This window comes from Misgurnus anguillicaudatus, chromosome 16 (assembly GCF_027580225.2).
Source record: "Misgurnus anguillicaudatus chromosome 16, ASM2758022v2, whole genome shotgun sequence".
In the NCBI taxonomy this organism is placed as follows: Eukaryota; Metazoa; Chordata; class Actinopteri; order Cypriniformes; family Cobitidae; genus Misgurnus; species Misgurnus anguillicaudatus.
The window spans coordinates 14,572,403-14,587,509 of NC_073352.2; the positions used below are offsets into that span (position 1 = coordinate 14,572,403).

The 15,107-nt window shown below is 37.7% G+C and overlaps 1 protein-coding gene across 3 annotated transcripts in view; it reads right to left on the reverse strand.

Moving 5' to 3' along the window:
• Positions 1-15,107, reverse strand: part of pcdh11 (protocadherin 11) — a 198,847-nt gene that overhangs the window by 112,072 nt on the left and 71,668 nt on the right. For all 3 annotated transcript variants that reach the window (XM_073854157.1, XM_055177980.2, XM_055177979.2), the window contains one exon: positions 75-128. In XM_073854157.1, the coding sequence (XP_073710258.1) occupies positions 75-128 (54 nt within the window). The remainder of the gene's footprint in view (positions 1-74; positions 129-15,107) is intronic.

Here is a 15,107-nt window from a genome sequence, read left to right on the forward strand (position 1 = left end):
AGAGCAACAAATTTAGAGATTCGATTAGTGAAAATACATTTGTAAAAAGAAAAATATTTAAGATAGTCACTTACCTTATGGGGACATGTGGCTGCAACAACGGAGAATGTTTTGTCTGGGGTCTGGTTCTGAATGAGAAAAAAAAGACAAAATCACAAATGCATTAGTTATTTTATTTGAAAAGAAACGGATGCATTCAAGTGCAGTTTCGATAAAACGCAAGTGTTTTGTAATACGACAGTACAAAGTGACCTATTATGTACACTTACTCTGAAGAAACGGAAAAGCCAATTGAGTGAATAAAGGTTACGATCATCAATCTCTTGTAGTGAAATACACCGCAAACAGATGTATATGGACCTATCCCATTCCCTACATCCACTCTGCTCAAAACACAAGCATAGAGCATAGTGCAAGCATCATAACATATGCACCAGTTCTCAAACAGGATTTCATTAGCCAATTACCATATTGTAAATATGGTGCTACATCAGACTGAAACAAGAAAACCAATGCTAAAAAGGTTGCACGTAGGTAAGTCAACAAGGCACCAACAGATGGTCCTGCTGTTCGCGATTATGCAAGATGCAAGGCCTTTGCATACTGACAAAGGTAACACAAGGGGAAATGACCATCTTGAAGTGACCTTGCATACATATGAGAAAAAATAACCAGACAAGCCTGCGCACGGGAACAAACTTCTTTCTCTAATACGTAAGGGATGCTCTGTTGATTCCAAGCAGGTGCTGCCAGTCATACGTATCTAGTTATCTTCTTTTTGTAGGACTAATGCTCTCTGACACTATTAATGGCTTCCTTATGGTATCACCAAGAGAGATGAAACATTGAGCGGTCCAGACTTCAACATCTATATTTCATCAGCACTTAGAGGAGTCAGCATTGCCTGCGTGCTAACCTCGCTTCACACTAGCTGTCTCGTAAAAGACAAACACTGCGTGGTCAGCCCTAGGCGTCTGAGATAATAGAAAGTGGTTTTGTGCCCCTTCTGTAAAGACGAGACTCTGCGGAGACATGGGCTTAATAATCTTACCTACTTCAGGGCTCACAACCGATAACTTTTTATTCATTTAAAAAGTAATAATAATAAAAATAAATAATAATACAAAATAACTGAATTGTTTCCATGACTGTGCTTCTGGCATTGTTACAGCATATACTTATATAGATATAAGGCATAATGTTAAATGCTACCTTATTATCCAAATAAATAAACACATACAATAATGTGTTTAGGAGTTTTTGTTGAAAGCTTGGTTAAACAAAAATCTTTATGGCTAATACAACAATGACAAAGAATGCTTTTAACACAAGATATTACAATGTTTTACATTTACGCTTTTTAGCACTTTTCAAAAGATAACATGAACGAACAATGAGCAATATAGACGGTTTCAACAGTAACAACATAAACACGCTGCTTTCGTGGTCATCACGTAACTTCCGGTAAAGTCTGCGAAGAATAAATAACAACAAAGTCATTTTAAAGTAGTTTATTTATTTAACAAGCAAAATTAACAACACATAGATTACAAAGGAACCCAAAACATTTGTTATTTTTGACGAGGTATTTGTTTAAGAGTTCAGTTTCAGCAACTAGTCAGACCATTAAACAAACAGAAACTGGAAGTAAAGTTCGGACAAGATGCTTATCGCGTCACTGCATGTGCGCCCGATGAAACGGTCTATAGTTTTATCAGGCTTTATTCTTCTTTGTATATATTAATTTCCAATACATTGAAGAGATCAGATCCAAAAGCAGATTAACGGCATTCTTCTGTCAAAAAGAATATAATGATATTGACCGAATGCTCTTTCGCTTCAAATCCACTGTAATTCAGAAATACCACTTTGTTGTAAGAATCCGCTAAACACCAAATTGATTTTTCAGCAAAATCCTCTAAGTGCATGAAAGATTGTTCAAGAACTGGATGAATTACGGCATGCAATACGACCATGGATCATATTTAAACTTGGGTCCCTTGGGATTACTTAGAACTGAATGCCGCCCATATGTGGCAGTTAAATCATCGCGCCCCCTAATGTGTGGTTCAGTTTAAAATTTTTAATTTCGACTTTCAATATTCAATATTCAATGCACCAATTATTAAATTTTTCAGCAAGCAGATAGTGCGGGAATTGCTTTTTGTGTATGTTATGAGACTTTTTGTCTTCTTATCCAATGCACCTATCCATTCACTTCAGGTGTGCGACGCTAATTTGTTTGACTTTCAATATTCGCAATGTTTTTACTTGCAGTTTTTGTAATTTTTCAACTCGTTTCCTATGTCTAAGAAGTGTATTTTTTTTTAGATGTGAAGGTTTATGGCAAAAAGGCTTGCATGCACTTAGAGGGTTTTGCTGTTAAATTTGTTAAATACCAATGAAACAGTGTTAAAAACAACGGTAACACTTTATTATAATGTTCATTAATTAACATTAGTTAACTACATTAGTTAACATGAACTAATGATGAACTGCACTTATGCAGCATTTATTAATCTTTATTAATGTTAATTTCAACAATTACTAATCCTTTATTAAAATTTGGTTAACGTTAGTTAATGCACCGTGAACTAACATGAACAAACAATAAACAGCTTTATTTCTATTAACTAACATTAACAAAGATGAATAAATACTGTAACAAATGTATTGCTCATGGTTTGTTCATGCTAGTTAATACATTAACTAATGTTAAATCATGAACATTATAATAAAGTGTTACCACAACTAATCAGGATTAGTTTTGGTACAACACACTAAATTTGTTGTTATCTCCTTGTTATTTTTAGAACAGCACATTTTATGTTACTTTTAACACAAATTGTGTGGTCACTTTTATTTATTTGAACACAAAATCATCACAAAAAACACAATGTGATAAATAGCATAACACAAAAAATTTGTACAAAATTAACACATAATTTTTTAGAGTGTACCATTTCATGCCATTAAAGTTAAATTAATTAATCGAAACAAGCCTGAAAAAAAAGTTTATTTACAAGAAAACATGATATTTAGAGGGTTTTGCTCCTCAATTGTTCATTAAATGCATTACAAATGTTCACAAATACAGCTTTACTGTAAAGTGTTACACTAAGACAAAATATTCAACTAAACATCTTTTTAAAAAAATATTTAGTTGTGCTGTTGTTTGGACCAATGATTCTACAGGTACTAAAAGAAGCATTAATAAAGTCATTACGTATAGCCAGAACCGAAACCATTCAGTATACTTACGATTCCCATCTTATTCAGTTTTGTGCCGTTGACCAATTACAAAATCATACCTCTCCTCCTCAACCTGTTTTTAGCTCCTAGAGACAGTTTTTCATTTAATGAGCTTGTTTTAAACAATACATGATATTGAAACCCGAGCGGCGCTGGCACAGGAAGTCAAGTAGAGAGACTAATAAAGCACACATTCTCCTGGTTGCAAGGGCAGCTCAGAGGACATGTTTATTCAGGAGAGCCGCTGTCAGCATCGTTCGCTTTGACCTGTGTCTGCTCTACTTCAGTAAATCGAAACATCTGTTTAGCTCTCCATTAGGAAAGCTACGATTTGAACTCAATTTTGTCACGTGGTTTTTAAAGGCTGTGCGTTTCCTCAATTACCGGCAAAGCGTGCGGCGGCGGTCCTCGGCACTGACACGAGTAATGAAACGAAAACAAAGAACGAAATCTCTCCGGAAAACCATGTTTGTGTTAATGCTTATTTCCTGTTTAATGTTTTGCTCAAGCACGGTTAATTATTTAATATGACAGGTATAGTGTGCCGAGTGTATTAACTTGTCCCGCGTGTTTAAATAATATATGATCCCATTAAAATCTGACATAACCGACAGACACGCACGCACCACTGGGACTTTATTTATTCGCAGGTTTTCTGCAACATTACCAGGCAGCGTTGACCCACCGCACTCGGTGGGATGCCCTTTCTGTGAGTCCAAATTATATGTTGCACCGAAAGTCTAAACTACATGCAAATTCTAGATAACTACACTGGTTAAAAGCAAATAACGTGTGTCAGATGAATGGTCTCCTGTTATTTCAAAAAGCTGTTAACTATCCAAAATAAGTGAGCATGAAAGGAATGATCTTCAAATAGCGTTTTTTAAAAGATTCCTTCTTTACGTCCTTCTGAGCTCGCTCCATAATTCATGCAGCGCCGGTAAACTCGCAAAAGCAAAATGTGATTTTGTCAAGGTTGTGAAGTGCAGTCAAATAAACATGATGGAAAATGCCACATAGAAGGCAAATGTATTATCTCTTCTTATTACGTGTTACATCTCTGCTTCACACTACACAGACAAATTAGTTTTCATTGAGATGCCAAATTGCTAATATTAAACCTCTATGCCGTTCCTCCCCCCCAAAAAAACAAGCAACAGAAGTGATTTCTTCACTTCACCTCTGAATTTTTTCCCCTCGAAATGGTTGCAGAGACAGAGAGCGAGCGGTGGGCTGCAAAGAGCAGTAATCTCCTTGCCAGCAGTGTTGAGGCTGACTGACGCTCAATGTGCCATCGCTCTAAAGGGGAGCTCTTTGAAATGACTGCCTCCCACAAGTGCATCAAGACACGGAGGCTTCTTGCGCCTGGTGTGCTCATTTGCTAAGCAGTGTGAAGCCCCTTCTTTTAGACCGTCCTTGAGTGCTGAGAGAAGTCTCAATTAGACCTTTGTAATAAAAACAAGGGTTAAAGGCAGGTACGCCAGGGCGCTGTGTTGCTCATAGACAACAAGAATTCGTTCGAAGAAGGCCAAAACAAGAATCACAGCAGGTGTATACAGATCTAGCACTCTGTAACAAAAGTCCATCCATGTTTTGCTTAAAAGTACATAGCGCTGAGGGCTATGCAATTGCTAAAAACGAATACAAAATTATGTTTTATTTATAATGATTCCCAACAAATATAAACCAAAATTTGCCACAAATAACAACGGTAAGGAAATATGGTCATGCACACACCCACATATCTGTACCCTTAGGCCATAATGAGCCTGCTATGTGTTTTAAAAGGATTAGCTGCATTAAAAATCACATTTCATTCACTAGCCGAGCAAAACAAAGCAGTTTACAGCGAACATGTTCATTTATTACCGCTTCGCAGGGGTTTAAATGCAACGCATGAATATTTCATCACAGCTAATCTAATCTCGTCGCGCATGTGCGTGCATTTATTACGAAATCGAAAAGAAAATGACAGAGATGCGATGTACGCCGTATCTGCGACTTCACTGACAAATGAGCCAATCAATTTCCAACACTTTCTGTTTGATAAGAACGGCAGCGCGGTTCGTACGAGGACCCACAAATAATTCTGTTTGTCTTTGTGCCGGCCCTCGCCAGATAAAAAGCCCCGGGCTGTGAATTGGCAGGAGAAAGCAGCCGAGTACTTTTCACCTTAAAAGCAATCTTTAATAGGACGCCTGACGTCGCAAAATTAACTTGTCATCTCCGATACGCGCCAGGTGGAGAAGACTCACCGTGCTCTCAGACGACTCCCATTTAGACGCCCAAACAAGAGCACCATTCACCCAAGGCAAAATAAGGCACAGGGCTTTTATTTGGCAGGCTGGCACAGTGAGACTGCGCTGGCCCAGTAACATTCTCCTCACACACTGGGAGACTTTGTACTTGTTACTTCCTGGCTGACAGTCAAGAGCATCCAACGCTAAATAAATTGCACACCCATAACAAGCTTCTGATTTTGCTGTCTCCGTTTATGACACCTATGCTGCTAGTGAAAACCAAAAGGAGAGACAAAATTAAGAAACAACTCTCTGTGGGATTAAATGGGCATCTGTATTTCAGGATTATCAGATGTTTTCGTTCACATACAGTACTCGTCTACTTGGATCTTAGCAGCACATAATGTAAAAGCGAAGTGTGATGGTAGTACAATAAAGACTGTAGCAGACCTTGTAGGTTAGCACCCTTTGCATGTGTCCTGACTTAATGCTGTAATACTTATGCACGCGCACGCCTGCCTATTGGAGCGGCTAGGGCAGGTACTTTTGCTTTCTTGGGTTTTTCTTCCTACTTTCATTTTAGACATCCCCTATTTCTAAAAGAGTAATGATACAGGGTTCCCTATGTGAGGCGCGGGCGCTCCGCACACAACAGTAGATCTGCCTTAAAGTCCCCCGGCACTGCTATCAAAGTGCTTCTTCACAGTTGATCATTAGCAATTTAGGAGCCTTAGGGCAACTCTTCGCCCTCAAACTGAGCGGTATAATTTAGAGCCTGCCTTGGCCATACAGTCTAAGGACTGAACTGTACATTTATCATATTCAGTGCTTCACTCCCCCCCTCATTCCCCAAAAGAAATAAGAGAAATTTTGACTTGCGACTGATATGGGGCCCGAATTCAATAACTGCGAGCCGGGCTGTCGTGCGTTTTGGTGAGCATATCCAGAGGAAAAAAGTCTTTTATTGTTCTCTTGGATCATTTTCAAGTAAGTCATCTGCCAGATAAAATCCACGGCAACTCAAAACAATTATTTTGATGTGGCTTCAAGCGATGGAAGCTTTCAATTTGAGTGGTCCACCTGAAATCGTGATAAGGCGTGGTTTTGGGCACAAACCATCAAAGAGAGACTGAAAATCATTTTAATGACAAAAAAGAAGCACCCATCTGCCATCTTATGAAACAAGTCTTGTCTTTCATATTTAATCTAAATTCATAGATTGAGGGAAACGTTATAGGATGTTGTTTTTGCATTTTGCATATATGTATAGACGGGTTCAGCAGTAACAACATAAACAAGCGGCTGTCGCGGTCCGCACGTAACTTCCGGTTAACTCCGCTAAGAATAAAAAGTACTTTTAACGTAGTTTATTTATATAACAAGCAAAAAAGCACATAGATTACCTAGGAAACCAAAACATTTGTTATTTTCGACGAGGCATTTGAGATCAGTTTAGCAACTAGTCAGACCATTAAAAAAACGAAACCGGAAGTAAAGTTCGGATCCAGACGTGTATCACGTGGGTCCGATGAAACCGTCTATAGTAAAGCAATAGAGGAAGATGTGCATGCATATATTGGATATAAGGGAGAGCAGGGGCGAAAGTACCATTTCTCAGAAAAAAAATTATTTTAAAAGATAATGTTATAGACAGATATATATTTTTGCTGTGGTCAATAACTCACAAGTGTGGTCTATCAATACAAGGTGAAATTTTGTAAAAATGTAAAACAACTTAAGTATAATTTCACTTTAAACATAAGTAGTGAATTGATATTAGCAGCAGGACAAAAGTAACAAGTGTTACTTTCATCCCGAACATTTAAACACGGTTTACTTTTATTTTGAAAAACTCTGAGAAGTGAAACTTCAGGATGTGTTAGGTCACTAAATAACCTGTAGATTGACAACCCATTCTCACCAAAAAGTGTACAAATGACATGCAGTGTGATTATGGTGCAATAGATATGCCAAATTCCGCTTTTGCGTGCATATGATACGCCAGTCCTTCCCATTCACTTATATGGCGAATCGTTTCGTGTCATTTTATTTATTGGTTTCTCATTTGTTTTCTGTTTTTTTTTTACCATTGTCGCTTGGGTTTTGGGTTAGAACAACTTTTTGTAACATAAAATGACATCCTAACCCAAACCCCGATTCTAACCCCAACTCCAAGCGACCAATGATTTAAAAATAGACAGAAACCTTTAGATTAAATTACATCCTAAAGCAAAACCCAAATCTAACCCTAAACCCAAGCGAAAATGGTTTAAAAAATAGAAAACAAATGAGAAACCAATAAATAAAACAACATGAAACGATTCGCCATATAAGTGAATGGGAAGGACTGGCGTATCATATGCACGCAAAAGCGGAATTTGGCGTATCTATTGCACCATAATCACACTGCGTGTCATTTGTACGCATCTTGGTGTGAATGGGTAGAGATTGGTCAGTACTTTAACACATGAAACCAGAAACACAACACGTTATAAGAACAAAATAACCGCTTTAGGAATTTACTTATCATGGTTGAAAACACCTTTCTGGATCTACATGCCTAAACGGTGAGTAAATAACGCAATATTTGTCAGGTCTGTCAGGGGTTGTGTGCGTAAGATGCCTTCATAGTTTGAGATGCAAATGTTATCGCGGATCAGAAAAAAACGCTTTGTTACTTTTATCTCGCGTTACTTTTGCTTCGGTTCTCCCCTACTGTGTTTCATCGCTATCAGGTAGATAATAAATGCTATACATTTAATGAAAGGTTTTTCAATTCATAATCCAACTTATATGCACAGTAAACTAATGCAAATCTATTTCATATACAATACCTAAGATTGAAATATCTACAAAACAATGTTAAATCTGGGCCTGTACATCAGAATTAATTGTAGACATTTGTGGGGAAGATGAACGTGTTCGAGGAATATCAATTTAGGGCTGCTTTCAAGCCGAATTATTTCACAGCAATGACAAATGCACATCTCCTCGCTGTCTGACACTCTATCATGAGGCTTGATACTAAATTATTAACATCAAAGGAAAGATTTTTGGTCTTAATCCCCTAATGCCTCCCCAAGCTCAAATCCCAAAGGTTAATCAAACGTTGCATGTTCAGCCCTGTACTGTATGTAAGGAAGAGTTTAATCGGCAGATACAAGTCCAATTGAATTGCTAAGCACCTCATTCCACCGCTACGCAGATGACACACAGCTTCACCTGTCATTCCAGCCCGATGACCCCAACATCCCGGCTCGTATCTCTTGCTGGATGAAGGAAGGTTACCTTCAACTCAACCTTGCTTAGGCTGGATTCCTGATTGTCCCTGCCAACCCCTCATCAGGACACAACTTCATTATTCAACTTGAATCCTCAATTCTAACTGTTGGGTGGTGTGCGATAATCAGCTGAAAATTTTTATTACAACAAACCACTCGGGCATGCAGGTACATGTGACCTTTCCTGTCTGAGCATGAAATGCGGCTCCCGATCCAAGCTGTTGTCATAGTCCTACTCGAAAATATAGCTTTGTAAACTACACTGTAAAATCATATCATATCAACGCATATTTTTCACATAACACTCGCTGTTTCTGCATTTCTGATGTTAATCTGGAGTACCTATAGAGTAGTATTACATCCTTTATATATCTGAAGAGTCTTTAGTTTAATCAGATTTAGAAAAGAAAGATTAGCTTTACCGATTCTTTCCGATAACGTACAAAAAAATGAAGGAGGAGGAGTTACTACCGCGGGAGGAGCAAGTACGAGTCATGCAATACTATACAACACTGTTTAACTTATGATTCCCTACATGTTCATATCATTTATATAATATGCACGTGCCTATTTCCAAACTAAGACAGAAGTCTTACTTACCGCATGCAACTCATGACCCGGTTGGGATTTTTTTATGAAATCCAGCGCATCAAACACACACGCAAAACTCCGCTGCTACCCCGGATAATAAACTATATCCATTGTTTCCATAAGGCTGACTATCTTCTCCTTACATCCAAACACACACTTTTGCTTTCGTGCCATTGTTGAGTTTTGAAATTAAACAAAGCTGTCGCGTGAAGTGATGTTTGTAAGTTCTACTGTCTCCCGCTGATTGACGGGTGGGCGGGGTTTTCCGGGGGAAGTGCCCATATAAAGAAGTGATACGTATAGAAACCCCTGAAACATCATCTGGACCCGTAATCAAAAAAATATATACTTTCAGAAACTCGTACGAACCCTGGCGAAGTGCATTCGGCACAGAAATACTCTGTAACACGTCCAAAACTGCTTTTTTGACACTTTGCCTACGTTTAGCATGAGGAAACAACTCTATAACTGTGTTAATAAGTCAGAATGCATGAAATACCATTGAACCACCCCTTTAACTATTTAAGTTAAACAATTTCAACTTATCTTAAGTCAAAACTTCAAAACGTTATGCTGTATTTATTAACAGTGTATGCTTATTGTTGGATCATTGGAAAAAATGTTAAATGCTCTCTCGAGTCACTTCAGATTAAAGCATCTGCTAAATGAATAAAATGTAAATAAATGTTAAAGGAGATAAGAGCTCTTGAAGTAAGGTAGTACATACTGTGGCTTTAACACTCAGGTAACAACAAATGATGCACTCTCTTATTGAGGATTACAGCTTTTCAGTGACTGAGAATTTAGCAGTGCTTGCTCTAAAGATCCGACTGCACTTGATGTACGACCACACAACTGGAAATTCAAGGATGCTCTGCTGAACGCAATATTTCAGAGGTCTCGTCCGTGTGCTTGTGAATCTCCAGACATCAAGCACTGAAGTGTACCTGCATAGTATTTATACATTTAGTTCCTTATGTTTCTTGATTGCAGTCATAAAAATGCATGCATCTTTGCTGTGCTTTTATATAGTTGAATAGTGCACAGTAGTAAAAAAAAATGTCGAATATGCAATGCATCTACTTATCATGATTAAAAAGCATATCAGAAAAAAACTGCTAAATCTAAACCTAAAAACGTAAAAATAAAACTAAATAGCATCCTTATAAACACACACACACAAAACGCTTACTACAATCACATGCATGTATGAACCATGCGGATGTTTGCTTTGCGCCTGTGTGTGTGCAGCTTGTCTAAACTTAGTTCAGATTGCCAATTTAGTGTGATGTGTTCTCAGAGCATTTCTTGGCACGTGCGCGTTGGTGTCTCAGACCAATTTGTCATTCCAAGCCGACTTTGTGTGTTGCCAGCAGTGAGACCGTGGCTGTGCGCAACTCTGATCCTGGAAGCACCAAGGGACACGGCCAAGTGTTCCACACACTCAACTCTGGGACAAATAAAGGATTCTGCCTGCTGATCCTCGTCTCTGAGGAAGAGGAACAGAAGAACCAGATTTGCCTAAGTTCTCCTTTGCTCCAGAAAGTAGCTCATCCACTAGAATGTGTGTGACGAGATACAGCTTTCTCTGAATGGTGCCTAGTCTCTGCTGTGATTAGTGTCTCATTTTTGGAAAATGTTAACTGGTATTTGGTCACACTAAATAATTCATAGGCTTGGGAGGTTTATGAAGAAAACAATAGTTTTTGCTTCAAACAAATATTTTGATCCTGAGATAAAATGACGCAGAAAATGCACAACATACAGTATTGTGCTTGACCCAGCTTTAGTGCACAAGTTATGATGAAAAGCTTAATATGAGCACTTCAAATACTTATTTTTTGTGTTTGAGGCTAAGTGGTTTATGAACATATATTGTTTGGTTGAGTCATCTGTTGCTTAAACCAGAACTGAAGTCAGGCTTAATAGATTGAGATATACAAATCTCAAATGTCAGATCCAAACAGTTTAGTTTAGTGACAAAGTGGCAATAGATGTGAATAATTGTTTTACATCTCTTCTTATTTCCCTCCTTGATCTGCTAAGAAGCTCTGTGTTGTATAAACCGCAACCTTTCGATCAAACACCGGCAGTCTGACATGTCTAAATACAGTCATTGCCTGACATTTAACACCACAGTGGGCCAGATTAGGACATGAGATGCCTGAAAAATTCAATTCTGGAACAAGAGAGAAGTCAAAATTTGAAGTAAAATTGGTAACCTCATATGCAAATTGCAGCCTGTTAACTCAATTGCAGAGCAGTCAGATGTAGATGTGAAATTGTGATCCTTATGCTGAAACATGAGTTCAGACCTCAGACTTTCAGCGACGAAGCAGACAATCAAAGATGAAGAAAAAAGGCACATATACCGTAAATGCAATGAATAACATACACAGTACGACGCTTTCCCAGGTAAGAAATGTGTAAAATAGGTAAATGTATGCTTATATAGTGCTTTATTACAGTGTTGCATTGGTTTAAAGCAGCTTTACATAAAAGACAAAGAAAAGAAACCACTGAAAACCGGACAATTATTAAATATATAGTATATAATAGAATATAGAAATTAAGAAATGTATGCTTTGTTATTTTCAAACCCAGCGTTGGGTCAAAAAGGGATGAGCCCAGCAGCTAGGTTGAAATTAACCCAGAAAATGTTTATTTTTGAACAAACAATGGGTTAAAACAACCCAGCATTTTGAGTTGAAACAACCCAGCATTGGTTAAATTACAATCCAGCGGGCTGGGCTCGTCTCTTTTTGACCCAACGCAATTTTTTAAGTGTATATTATGTTCTGTTACTGTATATGTTTCTACACAAATAAAATGGTTACACTTTATCATAAGGCTATATTTGTTAACATTGGTTAATGCAATAGCAAATATGAACTAACAATAACAGATTATATCATTCTTAAGATCTTTGCACACTGTATCCAATGCATATTAATTCATCCGTTGCGAAACAAATTGCAAAACAATACAAATTGAAGTCTTCGTAACATTAGCACTATTCACTGTGAATAGATGGCAACAAGCTATCGTTTAGCTAACTTGATCGAGGCAGATTTCTCAGTTGTGGGCTGCCGTCCACTGCTCTGGCGTGTGTGCGCGTGCGCGCGCGCGCGCGTGTGTGTGTGTGTGTGTGTGTGTGTGTGTTTGTGTGTGCGTTCACTACACTGGGATGAGTTAAATACAGAGTTCACATTTTGAGTGTGGCCTACCATATACAGTATCTTCCAATCACGGCACTTTCTATCTGTATTTATATTCTGTCTCTGTGTACTGTATTCCTCACTTTGTTGGTCATACTTTGTGCTGCGAGACGAGGTGGATCAACTTGTAAGACGCTATTCTTGATTTTGGCGTTACCTTGTAAAGTGGCTCAGATGTCAAAACACCTCTCAAAATGCTTGCTACGGATGCAAAAAATAAAATAAAAATTGTGCAAACGTGAGTGACACAACAATTTCTGATGAGTATTTCGAACCCAATGTGCAAAGATCTTTAGTTCATGTTAAATGGATAGTTCACCCAAAAATGAAAATAATGTCATTAAAGGATTGGTCCATTTTCTTAAAAAAATCCAGATAATTTACTCACCACCATGTCATCCAAAATGTTGAGGTCTTTCTTTGTTTAGTCAAGAAAAAATTATGTTTTTTGAGGAAAACATTGCAGGATTTTTCTCATTTTAATGGACTTTAATGGACACCAAGACTTAACAGTTTAATTGCAGTTTCAAATGACTCTAAACGATCCCAAACGAGGCATAAGGGTCTTATCTAGAGAAACGATTGTCATTTTTGGCAAGAAAAATAAAAAATATGCAATTTTAAATCACAAATTCTCGTCTATCTCTGGTCCTGTGACGCGCCAGCGCAACCTCACGTAATTGTGTAATGCCGTAGAAAGGTCACATGTTACATATGTGAAACGCACATTTGTGGACCATTTAAAACAATAAAATAAACTGACACAAAGACATTATTAGTATCATTCGACATACAACAACATCAGAACGGTCCTCTTTCAACACACTTGTAAACACTGGGGCGTAGTTTCGCAAACATCATCCGTGACCTCTTGACGTGATGACGTATTGCGTGAGGTCGCGCTAGCGCTCACCCTTTACCGGAGATAGACGAGAAATTGTGGTTTAAAAGTGCATATTTTTTAATTTTCTTGTCAAGGGTGACAGTCGTTTCGCTAGATGGGACCCTTGTGCCTCGTTTGGGATCGTTTGGAGTCCTTTGAAACTCAGATGAAACTGCAATTTTAAACTACATTAAAACTGTTACATGTTGGAGTCCATTAAAGTCCATTAAAATAAGAAAAATCCTGGAATGTTTTCCTCAAAAAACATAGTTTCTTCTCGACTGAACAAAGAAAGACATCAACATTATGAATGATATGGTGGTGAGTAAATTATCTGGATTTTTTTTTTAAGAAAATGGACTAATCCTTTAATGACTCACCCTCATGTCGTTCCAAACTCGTAAGACCTCCGTTCATCTTCAGAACACAGTTTAAGATGTTTTATATTTAGTCCGAGAGCTTGTTGACCCTTCATTGAAAATCTACGTACGATATACTGTCCATGTTCAGAAAGATAATACAAACAATGTAGTCTATGTGACATCAGTGGGTCAGTTAGAATGTGTTGAAGCATTGAAAATACATTATGGTTCAAAAATAACAAAATTACAACTTTATTCAACATTGTCTTCTCTTCCACGTCTGTTGTGAAGCGCAAGTCAAGAGCCTGACATGTTATCTGATGCGCCCCAGCTGGGGTTTTTTTGGTGTGCCCGGGCTTCGTTTACAGTCTGAGGGAGATGCACGCTGTAAGTTTGAAAAAAATAAAACTTCGCAAATATGTCTGAGGATAACACGTCATTCGCGTCACTGCAGTCATGTGACTTTAGTCTCACGCATGTGCTAAACAACAGACGCGGAAGAGAAGACCATGCTGGATAGTAATTTTTTTATTTTTGAACCAAAATGTATTTTTCAATGCTTCAACACATTCTAACTGACCCACTGATGTCACATGGACTACTTTGATTATGTTTTTATTACCTTTCTGGACATGGACAGTATACTGTATTGTATGTCGATTTTTAATGAAGGGTCAACAAGCTCTCGGACTAAATCTAAAACATCTTAAACTGTGTTGCAAAGATAAACTGAGGTCTTACGAGTTTGGAACGACATGAAGGTGAGTCATTAATGACATTATTTTATTTTTTGGGTGAACTATCCCTTTAATTTCAGCATTCACTGTAAAGTATATATAATAATATGTACGTTATTTTCAAAGTACAAAATAATTCAAAGGACCGTAGTCAGCTATTCCTCTTATACCATTGGTTACCACAAACATTGCTCTGGTGGTTATTTGACAGGTTAGATGTGCATTTTACAGGAAAATAATCAATACCAGTGGAACATTTCTCAACCAGAATAAAGCATTCAACAGCCCCATGGTATAACATTAGTTCCTACCATAAACAATTGTATTGGCTTTACCTAACATTAACTAAGATTGATAAATGCTGATAACTACATTTGTTCAGATGTTACCTAATGCGTTTATACATGTTAACAAATACAAACTTGTAAAGGGTTACCCATTACACCAATGCTAGATCCTTTGACCTAAAAATCAAGATGTTTTGAAGAGCATGTTGCTATTTCCGATGAAATGATTTGTAATATTCCATGTCTACTGGAATTC